The sequence below is a fragment of the Bufo bufo genome, chromosome 7 (genome assembly GCF_905171765.1).
Source record: "Bufo bufo chromosome 7, aBufBuf1.1, whole genome shotgun sequence".
Classification (NCBI taxonomy): Eukaryota; Metazoa; Chordata; class Amphibia; order Anura; family Bufonidae; genus Bufo; species Bufo bufo.
In genome coordinates this window covers 234,055,847-234,070,618 of record NC_053395.1, presented here as the reverse complement: position 1 = coordinate 234,070,618, position 14,772 = coordinate 234,055,847, and the positions used below count along the sequence as shown (strand labels likewise).

Here is a 14,772-nt window from a genome sequence, read left to right as displayed (position 1 = left end):
GGATGCTCTGGGAGGGCGGAACTAACTAGGATGCTCTGGGAGGGCGGAACTAACTAGGATGCTCTGGGAGGGCGGAACTAAATAGGATGCTCTGGGAGGGCGGAACTAACTAGGATGCTCTGGGAGGGCGGAACTAACTAGGATGCTCTGGGAGGGCGGAACTAACTAGGATGCTCTGGGAGGGCGGGACTAACTAGGATGCTCTGGGAGGGCGGGACTAACTAGGATGCTCTGGGAGGGCGGAACTAACTAGCATGCTCTGGGAGGGCGGAACTAACTAGGATGCTCTGGGAGGGCGGAACTAACTAGGATGCTCTGGGAGGGCGGAACTAACTAGGATGCTCTGGGAGGATGGAACTAATGAGGATGCTCTGGGAGGATGGAACTAACTAGGATGCTCTGGGAGGGTGGGACTAACTAGGATGCTCTGGGAGGATGGAACTAATGAGGATGCTCTGGGAGGATGGAACTAATGAGGATGCTCTGGGAGGGCAGGACTAACTGGGATGCTCTGTGAGGGAGGAACTAACTAGGATGCTCTGGGAGGGCGGGACTAACTAGGATGCTTTGACAGATAGACAACTTAAACCATCGAGAAATAGCAACAAAACTCCTATTTTTTGCCAGGAAATGTATCATTGGATATTGGGGTGGTAGTGGGTTACACACGGCTAAGGAATGGGAGAATCTTGCTAGAATCTCGATTATCAGAGGAAGATCACACCTGGTATCAATAAAGAAAAAATTTAGATTTACCAGACTGTGGCAGAAATGGTTGAAATGAATAAGAACTGAGAGATGTTTGGGGTGGGGTGGGGACTGGGGGGCGAATGGGGAGAGATGGCGAGTTAATGAGGAGGTTACTTAATTTTATTTTTATTTTATTTTTATTTTTTTAGCAACAGGCATTGGGGAAATTAGGGTGGGTAATTTATAAAAGGTAACTAGATTGTGTTATAATGCAAAAATAATTAATAATGTTGATATTTGTAATGATCTGTTTAAAATAATAATAAAGATTTATAAAAATAAATAAAAAACTAGGATGCTCTGGGAGGGAGGAACTAACGAGGATGCTCTGGGAGGGCGGAACTAACTAGCATGCTCTGGGAGGGCGGAACTAACTAGGATGCTCTGGGAGGGCGGAACTAACTAGGATGCTCTGGGAGGGCGGAACTAACTAGGATGCTCTGGGAGGGCGGAACTAACTAGGATGCTCTGGGAGGGCGGAACTAACTAGGATGCTCTGGGAGGGCGGGACTAACTAGGATGCTCTGGGAGGGCGGGACTAACTAGGATGCTCTGGGAGGGCGGGACTAACTAGGATGCTCTGGGAGGGCGGGACTAATGAAAATGCTCTGGGAGGATGGAACTAATGAAAATGCTCTGGGAGGGCGGAACTAATGAGGATGCTCTGGGTGGGCTGGACTAACTAGGATGCTCTGGGAGGGCGGGACTAACTGGGATGCTCTGGGAGGGTAGGACTAACTGGGATGCTCTATGAGGGAGGAACTAACGAGGATGCTCTGGGAGGGCGGGACTAACTAGGATGCTCTGGGAGGGCGGGACTAACTAGGATGCTCTGGGAGGGCGGGACTAACTGGGATGCTCAGGGAGGGCGGGTCTAACTAGGATGCTCTGGGAGGGTGGGACTAACTACGATGCTCTGGGAGGATGGAACTAACTAGGATGTTCTGGGAGGGCGGGACTAACTAGGATGCTCTGGGAGGGTGGGACTAACTACGATGCTCTGGGAGGACGGAACTAACTAGGATGCTCTGGGAGGGCGGGACTAACTAGGATGTTCTGGGAGGGCGGGACTAACTAGGATGCTCTGGGAGGGCGGGACTAACTACGATGCTCTGGGAGGGCGGGACTAACTAGGATGCTCAGCTCAGCTTTCCCAGACTATGTCTCTGCACAGGTACCATGCAGGCCAGCAGGAAAACTGGGTGCTATTACATCATGTAATATCCCAGATTCTTGTCCAAATGCATTTGTGTCTGCCATCTATATAAAAAGCAGCGGATGCAGTTGTTACAGGTATAGGACAGGGGAAAACACCAGATGAAACACAGAAGGAAATAGAAAGGAGTCTAGGCCTCAAAGCTAAGGGAGAGGGATGTGACCTCCTAGGAATCCCTAGACCTCTCCCTGACTCCTACCAGTATGAGTAGACCCTGAAGGTGGGAATACTCATGCACTGGAACCTAAGCCCTGGAGCCCCTGGAAAGCCCTAGGAGTGGTGGCAGGGAATGAGACTACTGGTTCCTTCCCAGCTGAAGGAACCAGCGTCTCCCTGAGGCCTAGGAAACAACTAACACTAGAGAACAACAAAATGCAAAACAAAATGCAGTTCGCTTAAAGCAGAATGGAGGAGCAGGAGATCCAAAGAAACAACACACCAGCTCAACCAACTCCAGCAGGAAATATTAACCGCATGGTAAGCAGTGTGAGTCAGAACTAAATAGGGCCTCAGTAATGACTACAAGCTGCACCTGACAAGAGGTGTGGTCATTACCAAACACAACACTGAAAGGAAAAAACAGAGAGACTGTCAGATACCCTCACATGCCGCCAGTCTCTCCGATCTTCTCACCTCTGTCATGGGAGGGACCGTGACAGCAGTTCATTGGGTAAGGCTTGGTGCAGACTTGCTATCAAATTCCTATATTCTGTTCCTGCATAAGAGCAGAATATGCTGAACACCACCAGCACCTACCGGATCCTTTCACCATATTGGGCCTCTCTGGTTCCGGTGTGAGTGCTTGCAATTTGAAGAATGGAATACTGTTGCATGCGGCGGGGCTAGGGAGGGGCCAGGGACGGTCTTAGAAGGGTCTTGAAACAGGCATTGGGGCCCAATTAACATTCTTGCTATGGGGCCCAATGATTTGCATGTCAGCCCCTGGTTGACAACTATGCTATATAATGGCTGCAGCAGCGCACTCCCATCATATCCCTCCTTCCCACAGTGTTATTGTCATCAGCAGGCAGCTAATGGTCTGTGTTCTGCAGGTGCTCCTGGTGCACAGGGACCAAAAGGAAGCAAAGGGGAAACTGGTATAAATGGAGCCCCAGGTAAGGAATGGTCAAATGATATCAAAACATGCAGGGCAATAAAAAGGAACATGCATAGAATGAGCAGAGAGAAGAAGGAATGAGCAGAGAGAGGAAGGAGCGAGCAGAAAGGAAAGAATGAGCAGAGAGAGAGGAAGGAATGAGCAGAGAGAGGAAGGAATGAGCAGAAAGGGGAAGGAATGAGCAGAGAGAGGAAGGAATGATCAGAGAGAGGAAGGAATGAGCAGAGAGAGGAAGGAATGAGCAGAGAGAGGAAGGAATGAGCAGAAAGGAAGGAATGAGCAGAGATAGGAAGGAATGAGCAGAGAGAGGAAGGAATGAGCAGAGAGAAGAAGGAATGAGCAGAGAGAGGAAGGAACGAGCAGAGAGAGGAAGGAACGAGCAGAGAGAGGAAGGAACGAGCAGAAAGAGGAAGGAATGAGCAGAGAGAGGAAGGAATGAGCAGAGAAAAGAAGGAACGAGCAGAGAAAAGAAGGAACGAGCAGAGAGAGGAAGGAATGAGCAGAAAGAGGAAAGAATGAGCAGAAAGGAAAGAATGAGCAGAGAGAGGAAGGAATGATCAGAGAGAGGAAGGAATGAGCAGAGAGAGGAAGGAACGAGCAGAGAGAGGAAGGAATGAGCAGAAAGAGGAAAGAATGAGCAGAAAGGAAAGAATGAGCAGAGAGAGAAAGGAATGAGCAGAGAGAGGAAGGAATGAGCAGAAAGGGGAAGGAATGAGCAGAGAGAAGAAGGAATGAGCAGAGAGAGGAAGGAATGATCAGAGAGAGGAAGAAATGAGCAGAGAGAGGAAGGAATGAGCAGAGAGAGGAAGGAATGAGCAGAAAGGAAGGAATGAGCAGAGAGAGGAAGGAATGAGCAGAGAGAGGAAGGAATGAGCAGAAAGGAAGGAATGAGCAGAGAGAGGAAGGAAAGAGCAGAGAGAGGAAGAAATGAGCAGAGAGAGGAAAGAAATGAGCAGAGAGAGGAAGGAATGAGCAGAGAGAGGAAGGAATGAGCAGAAAGGGGAAGGAATGAGCAGAGAGAAGAAGGAATGAGCAGAGAGAGGAAGGAATGAGCAGAGAGAGGAAGGAATGAGCAGAAAGGAAGGAATGAGCAGAGAGAGGAAGGAATGAGCAGAGAGAGGAAGGAATGAGCAGAAAGGGGAAGGAATGAGCAGGGAGAGGAAGGAATGAGCAGAGAGAGGAAGGAATGAGCAGAAAGGGGAATGAATGAGCAGAGAAAAGAAGGAATGAGCAGAAAGAGCAAGAAATGAGCAGTAACAGGAGGGAATAAATGGTAAGAGGAAGGAATGAGCAGAAAGGAAGAAATTAGCAGAAAAAGGAAGGAATGAGCAGAGAGAGGAAGGAATGAGCAGATAGAAGAAGGAATGAGCAGAAAGAGGAAAGAATGAGCAGAAAGAGGAAAGAATGAGCAGAGAGAAAAAGGAATGAGCAGAAAGAGGAAAGAATGAGCAGAAAGAGGAAAGAATGAGCAGAGAGAAGAAGGAATGAGCAGAGAGAGGAAAGAATGAGCAGAAAGAGGAAAGAATGAGCAGAGAGGAGAAGGAATGAGGAGAGAAGAAGGAATGAGCAGAGAGAAGAAGAAATGAGCAGAAAGGGGTAGGAATGAGCAGAGAGAGGAAGGAATGAGCAGAAAGAGGAAAGAATGAGCAGAAAGAGGAAAGAATGAGCAGAGAGAAGAAGGAATGAGCAGAAAGGGGAAGGAATGAGCAGAGAGAAGAAGGAATGAGCAGAAAGAGGAAAGAATGAGCAGAAAGAGGAAAGAATGAGCAGAGAGAAGAAGGAATGAGCAGAGAGAGGAAAGAATGAGCAGAAAGAGGAAAGAATGAGGAGAGAGGAAGGAACGAGCAGAGAGAGGAAGGAACGAGCAGAGAGAGGAAGGAACGAGCAGAAAGAGGAAGGAACGAGCAGAGAAAGGAAGGAATGAGCAGAGAGAGGAAGGAATGAGCAGAGAGAGGAAGGAACGAGCAGAGAGAGGAAGGAATGAGCAGAAAGAGGAAAGAATGAGCAGAAAGGAAAGAATGAGCAGAGAGAGGAAGGAATGAGCAGAAAGGGGAAGGAATGAGCAGAGAGAAGAAGGAATGAGCAGAGAGAGGAAGGAATGAGCAGAAAGGGGAAGGAATGAGCAGAGAGAAGAAGGAATGAGCAGAAAGAGCAAGAAATGAGCAGTAACAGGAGGGAATAAATGGTAAGAGGAAGGAATGAGCAGAAAGGAAGAAATTAGCAGAAAAAGGAAGGAATGAGCAGAGAGAGGAAAGAAAGAAAGAAAGAAAGAGCAGAAAAAGGAAGGAATGAGCAGAGAGAGGAAGGAATGAGCAGAGACAGGAAGGAATGAGCAGAGAGAGGAAGGAATGAGCAGTAACAGGAGGGAATAAATGGTAAGAGGAAGGAATGAGCAGAAAGAAAAAGAATGAGCAGAAAAAGGAAAGAAAGAGCAGAAAAAGGAAGGAATGAGCAGAAAGAGGAAGAAATTAGCAGAACGAAGAAGGAATGAGAAGAAATACTGTAATAATGTCTTCTTTTCTGTGAAGGATCAGTGGGAATTCCTGGAATAAATGGAGAAAAGGGAGAGAAAGGCGACTCAGGTAATGCAGCCGAATACAAGAATAATCCAGGTCCAACTCTTACATGCACCATATGTATGGTCCTATGTAAACAATATACCGCTATATATATTTACCTTGTATACTCCCATATCAAAACTATACTGCTACGTATATACATTCACCCCATATACTCCTATATACAGAATATACCTTTATATACATATTTGTATACTCTGTGGGGATTCGCTCTGGTAGACAGGACCAGCGGGTGCAGTATAGAGGCAGAGACACCTTTGTAACTCAGACACCGCAGTGCTTATTCCCACTACTTGCAGGGTCACACTATGACCGTCCATTTTCTGTATTGCTGTTAGTTCCCACCCAAAACAGTTCATACAGAAAAACATTCTCCTTTGATCCTGGGTGTTTAATCCACACCCGGCTGAATGCTCAGCCTCAGGCTTTAGGTCACCCACCCAGCCCTTTGACTACTCCCAGAAAGAGCCGTCCCGTATCAGCTATTTACAGCCATTCTAGATAGGAAGGTGTCACACAGCAACTGCTGCTGACACATGAACACCGGCTCTTACTCCACCGAGGCCAAGCACCTCGGTGACACATATCCATCATCCACGTACCTTCTTACATACCTCCTATATGCAGTATATACCTCTATATACATTCACCCCGTATACTCCTATATACAGTATATACCTCTATATCCATTCTCCCCGTTTACTCCTATATACCTCTATATACATTCACCCCGTATACTCCTATATACAGTATATACCTCTATATACATTCACCCCGTATACTCCTATATACAGTATATACCTCTATATACATTCACCCTGTATACTCCTATATACAGTATATACCTCTATATACATTCACCCCGTATACTACTATATGCAGAATGTACCTCTATATACATTCACCCCGTATACTCCTATATACAGTATATACCTCTATATACATTCACCCCGTATACTCCTATATACAGTATATACCTCTATATACATTCACCCCGTATACTCCTATATACAGTATATACCTCTATATACATTCACCCCGTATACTCCTATATACAGTATATACATTCCCCCGTATACTCCTATATACAGTATATACATTCCCCCGTATACTCCTATATACAGTATATACCTCTATATACATTCCCCCGTATACTCCTATATACAGTATATACCTCTATATACATTCACCCCATATACTCCTATATACAGTATATACCTCTATATACATTCACCCCGTATACTCCTATATACAGTATATACCTCTATATACATTCACCCCGTATACTCCTATATACAGTATATACCTCTATATACATTCACCCCGTATACTCCTATATACAGTATAGACCTCTATATACATTCACCCCGTATACTCCTATATACAGTATATACCTCTATATACATTCCCCCGTATACTCCTATATACAGTATATACCTCTATATACATTCACCCCGTATACTCCTATATACAGTATAGACCTCTATATCCATTCCCCCGTATACTCCTATATACAGTATATACCTCTATATACATTCCCCCGTATACTCCTATATACAGTATATACCTCTATATACATTCCCCCGTATACTCCTATATACAGTATATACCTCTATATACATTCCCCCGTATACTCCTATATACAGTATATACCTCTATATACATTCCCCCGTATACTCCCATATACAGTATATACCTCTATATACATTCACCCTGTATACTCCTATATACAGTATATACCTCTATATCCATTCCCCCGTATACTCCTATATACAGTATATACCTCTATATACATTCACCCCGTATACTCCTATATACAGTATATACCTCTATATACATTCACCCCGTATACTCCTATATACAGTATATACCTCTATATACATTCACCCCATATACTCCTATATACAGTATATACCTCTATATACATTCACCCCGTATACTACTATATGCAGAATGTACCTCTATATACATTCACCCCGTATACTCCTATATACAGTATATACCTCTATATACATTCACCCCGTATACTCCTATATACAGTATATACCTCTATATACATTCACCCCGTATACTCCTATATACAGTATATACATTCCCCCGTATACTCCTATATGCAGTATATACCTCTATATACATTCACCCCGTATACTCCTATATACAGTATATACCTCTATATACATTCACCCCGTATACTCCTATATACAGTATATACCTCTATATACATTCACCCCGTATACTCCTATATACAGTATATACCTCTATATACATTCCCCCGTATACTCCTATATACAGTATATACCTCTATATACATTCACCCCGTATACTCCTATATACAGTATATACCTCTATATACATTCACCCCGTATACTCCTATATACAGTATATACCTCTATATACATTCACCCCGTATACTCCTGTATACAGTATATACCTCTATATACATTCCCCCGTATACTCCTATATACAGTATATACCTCTATATACATTCACCCCGTATACTACTATATACAGTATATGCCTCTATATACATTCACCCCGTATACTCCTATATACAGTATATACCTCTATATACATTCACCCCGTATACTCCTATATACAGTATATACCTCTATATACATTCACCCCGTATACTCCTATATACAGTATATACCTCTATATACATTCACCCCGTATACTACTATATGCAGAATGTACCTCTATATACATTCACCCCGTATACTACTATATGCAGTATATACCTCTATATACATTCACCCCGTATACTACTATATACAGTATATACCTCTATATACATTCACCCCGTATACTCCTATATACAGTATATACCTCTATATACGTTCACCCCATATACTCCTATATACAGTATATACCTCTATATACATTCACCCCGTATACTCCTATATGCAGTATATACCTCTATATACATTCACCCCGTATACTCCTATATACAGTATATACCTCTATATACATTCACCCCGTATACTCCTATATACAGTATATACCTCTATATACATTCACCCCGTATACTCCTATATACAGTATATACCTCTATATACATTCACCCCGTATACTCCTATATACAGTATATACCTCTATATACATTCACCCCATATACTCCTATATACAGTATATACCTCTATATACATTCACCCCGTATACTCCTATATACAGTATATACCTCTATATACATTCACCCCGTATACTCCTATATGCAGTATATACCTCTATATACATTCACCCCGTATACTCCTATATACAGTATATACCTCTATATACATTCCCCCGTATACTCCTATATACAGTATATACCTCTATATACATTCACCCCGTATACTCCTATATACAGTATATACCTCTATATACATTCACCCCGTATACTCCTATATACAGTATATACCTCTATATACATTCACCCCGTATACTCCTATATGCAGTATATACCTCTATATACATTCACCCCGTATACTCCTATATACAGTATATACCTCTATATACATTCCCCCGTATACTCCTATATACAGTATATACCTCTATATACGTTCACCCCGTATACTCCTATATACAGTATATACCTCTATATACATTCACCCCGTATACTCCTATATACAGTATATACCTCTATATACATTCACCCCGTATACTCCTGTATACAGTATATACCTCTATATACATTCACCCCGTATACTCCTATATACAGTATATACCTCTATATACATTCACCCCGTATACTCCTATATGCAGTATATACCTCTATATACATTCACCCCGTATACTCCTATATACAGTATATACCTCTATATACATTCCCCCGTATACTCCTATATACAGTATATACCTCTATATACATTCACCCCGTATACTCCTATATACAGTATATACCTCTATATACATTCACCCCGTATACTCCTATATACAGTATATACCTCTATATACATTCACCCCGTATACTCCTGTATACAGTATATACCTCTATATACATTCCCCCGTATACTCCTATATACAGTATATACCTCTATATACATTCACCCCGTATACTACTATATACAGTATATACCTCTATATACATTCACCCCGTATACTCCTATATACAGTATATACCTCTATATACATTCACCCTGTATACTCCTATATACAGTATATACCTCTATATACATTCACCCCGTATACTACTATATGCAGAATGTACCTCTATATACATTCACCCCGTATACTACTATATGCAGTATATACCTCTATATACATTCACCCCGTATACTACTATATACAGTATATACCTCTATATACATTCACCCCGTATACTCCTATATACAGTATATACCTCTATATACGTTCACCCCATATACTCCTATATACAGTATATACCTCTATATACATTCACCCCGTATACTCCTATATGCAGTATATACCTCTATATACATTCACCCCGTATACTCCTATATACAGTATATACCTCTATATACATTCACCCCGTATACTCCTATATACAGTATATACCTCTATATACATTCACCCCGTATACTCCTATATACAGTATATACCTCTATATACATTCACCCCGTATACTCCTATATACAGTATATACCTCTATATACATTCACCCCATATACTCCTATATACAGTATATACCTCTATATACATTCACCCCGTATACTACTATATGCAGAATGTACCTCTATATACATTCACCCCGTATACTCCTATATACAGTATATACCTCTATATACATTCACCCCGTATACTCCTATATGCAGTATATACCTCTATATACATTCACCCTGTATACTCCTATATACAGTATATACCTCTATATACGTTCACCCCGTATACTCCTATATACAGTATATACCTCTATATACATTCACCCCGTATACTCCTATATACAGTATATACCTCTATATACATTCACCCCGTATACTCCTATATACAGTATATACCTCTATATACGTTCACCCCGTATACTCCTATATACAGTATATACCTCTATATACATTCCCCCGTATACTCCTATATACAGTATATACCTCTATATACATTCACCCCGTATACTCCTATATACAGTATATACCTCTATATACGTTCACCCCGTATACTCCTATATACAGTATATACCTCTATATACATTCCCCCGTATACTCCTATATACAGTATATACCTCTATATACATTCCCCCGTATACTCCTATATACAGTATATACCTCTATATACATTCACCCCGTATACTCCTATATACAGTATATACCTCTATATACATTCACCCCGTATACTCCTATATACAGTATATACCTCTATACACATTCACCCCGTATACTCCTATATACAGTATATACCTCTATATCCATTCACCCCGTATACTCCTATATACAGTATATACCTCTATATACGTTCACCCCGTATACTCCTATATACAGTATATACCTCTATATACATTCACCCCGTATACTACTATATACAGTATATACCTCTATATACATTCACCCCGTATACTCCTATATACAGTATATACCTCTATATACGTTCACCCCGTATACTCCTATATACAGTATATACCTCTATATACATTCCCCCGTATACTCCTATATACAGTATATACCTCTATATACATTCCCCCGTATACTCCTATATACAGTATATACCTCTATATACATTCCCCCGTATACTCCTATATACAGTATATACCTCTATATACATTCACCCCGTATACTCCTATATACAGTATATACCTCTATATCCATTCACCCCGTATACTCCTATATACAGTATATACCTCTATATACATTCACCCCGTATACTCCTATATACAGTATATACCTCTATATACATTCACCCCGTATACTCCTATATACAGTATATACCTCTATATACATTCACCCCGTATACTCCTATATACAGTATATACCTCTATATACATTCACCCCGTATACTCCTATATACAGTATAGACCTCTATATACATTCCCCCGTATACTCCTGTATACAGTATATACCTCTATACACATTCACCCCGTATACTCCTATATACAGTATATACCTCTATATACATTCACCCCGTATACTCCTATATACAGTATAGACCTCTATATACATTCCCCCGTATACTCCTATATACAGTATATACCTCTATATACATTCACCCCGTATACTCCTATATACAGTATATACCTCTATATACATTCCCCCGTATACTCCCATGTACAGTATATACCTCTATACACATTCACCCCGTATACTCCTATATACCTCTATATACATTCACCCCGTATACTCCTATATACAGTATAGACCTCTATATCCATTCCCCCGTATACTCCTATATACAGTATATACCTCTATATACATTCACCCCGTATACTCCTATATACAGTATATACCTCTATATACATTCACCCCGTATACTCATATATACAGTATATACCTCTATATACATTCACCCCGTATACTACTATATACAGTATATACATTCACCCCGTATACTCCTATATACAGTATATACCTCTATATACATTCACCCCGTATACTCCTATATACAGTATATACATTCACCCCGTATACTCCTATATACAGTATATACATTCCCCCGTATACTCCTATATACAGTATATACCTCTATATACATTCACCCCGTATACTCCTATATACAGTATATACCTCTATATACATTCACCCCGTATACTCCTATATACAGTATATACATTCACCCCGTATACTCCTATATACAGTATATACATTCCCCCGTATACTCCTATATACAGTATATACCTCTATATACATTCACCCCGTATACTCCTATATACAGTATATACGTTCACCCCGTATACTCCTATATACAGTATATACCTCTATATACATTCACCCCGTATACTACTATATACAGTATATACATTCACCCCGTATACTCCTATATACAGTATATACCTCTATATACATTCACCCCGTATACTCCTATATACAGTATATACATTCACCCCGTATACTCCTATATACAGTATATACATTCCCCCGTATACTCCTATATACAGTATATACCTCTATATACATTCACCCCGTATACTCCTATATACAGTATATACGTTCACCCCGTATACTCCTATATACAGTATATACCTCTATATACATTCACCCCGTATACTACTATATACAGTATATACATTCACCCCGTATACTCCTATATACAGTATATACCTCTATATACATTCACCCCGTATACTCCTATATACAGTATATACATTCCCCCGTATACTCCTATATACAGTATATACCTCTATATACATTCACCCCGTATACTCCTATATACAGTATATACCTCTATATACATTCACCCCGTATACTCCTATATACAGTATATACATTCACCCCGTATACTCCTATATACAGTATATACATTCCCCCGTATACTCCTATATACAGTATATACCTCTATATACATTCACCCCGTATACTCCTATATACAGTATATACCTCTATATACATTCACCCCGTATACTCCTATATACAGTATATACCTCTATATACATTCACCCCGTATACTCCTATATACAGTATATACCTCTATATACATTCACCCCGTATACTCCTATATACAGTATATACATTCACCCGTATACTCCTATATACAGTATATATGTCCCCCGTATACTCCTATATGCAGTATATACCTCTATATACATTCAGCCCGTATACTCCTGTATACAGTATAGACCTCTATATCCATTCCCCCGTATACTCCTATATACAGTATATACCTCTATATACATTCACCCCGTATACTCCTATATACAGTATATACCTCTATATACATTCACCCCGTATACTCCTGTATACAGTATAGACCTCTATATCCATTCCCCCGTATACTCCTATATACAGTATATACCTCTATATACATTCACCCCGTATACTCCTATATACAGTATATACCTCTATATACATTCACCCCGTATACTCCTGTATACAGTATAGACCTCTATATCCATTCCCCCGTATACTCCTATATACAGTATATACCTCTATATACATTCCCCCGTATACTCCTATATACAGTATATACCTCTATATACATTCACCCCGTATACTCCTATATACAGTATATACCTCTATATACATTCACCCCGTATACTCCTATATACAGTATATACATTCACCCCGTATACTCCTATATACAGTATATACCTCTATATACATTCACCCCGTATACTCCTATATACAGTATATACATTCCCCCGTATACTCCTATATACAGTATATACCTCTATATACATTCACCCCGTATACTCCTATATACAGTATATACCTCTATATACATTCACCCCGTATACTCCTATATACAGTATATACCTCTATATACATTCACCCCGTATACTCCTATATGCAGTATATACCTCTATATACATTCCCCCGTATACTCCTATATACAGTATATACCTCTATATACATTCACCCCGTATACTCCTATATACAGTATATACCTCTATATACATTCACCCCGTATACTACTATATACAGTATAGACCTCTATATACATTCACCCCGTATACTCCTATATACAGTATATACCTCTATATACATTCACCCCGTATACTCCTATATACAGTATAGACCTCTATATACATTCACCCCGTATACTCCTATATACAGTATATACCTCTATATACATTCACCCCGTATACTCCTATATACAGTATAGACCTCTATATACATTCACCCCGTATACTCCTATATACAGTATATACCTCTATATACATTCACCCCGTATACTCCTATATACAGTATAGACCTCTATATACGTTCACCCCGTATACTCCTATATACAGTATATACCTCTATATACATTCACCCTGTATACTCCTATATACAGTATATACCTCTATATACATTCACCCCGTATACTCCTATATACAGTATATACCTCTATATACATTCACCCCGTATACTCCTATATACAGTATATACCTCTATATACATTCACCCCGTATACTCCTATATACAGTATATACCTCTATATACATTCACCCCGTATACTCCTATATACAGTATATACCTCTATATACATTCCCCCGTATACTCCTATATACAGTATAGACCTCTATATACATTCACCCCGTATACTCCTATATA

The 14,772-nt window shown here is 40.3% G+C and overlaps 1 protein-coding gene across 1 annotated transcript in view; it reads left to right on the top strand.

Annotated features, from left to right (window-relative positions):
* Positions 1-14,772, top strand: part of LOC121008843 (macrophage receptor MARCO-like) — a 123,874-nt gene that overhangs the window by 67,748 nt on the left and 41,354 nt on the right. The window contains exons 6-7 of the mRNA XM_040441544.1: positions 3,019-3,081; positions 5,612-5,665. Of these exons, the coding sequence (XP_040297478.1) occupies positions 3,019-3,081; positions 5,612-5,665 (117 nt within the window). The remainder of the gene's footprint in view (positions 1-3,018; positions 3,082-5,611; positions 5,666-14,772) is intronic.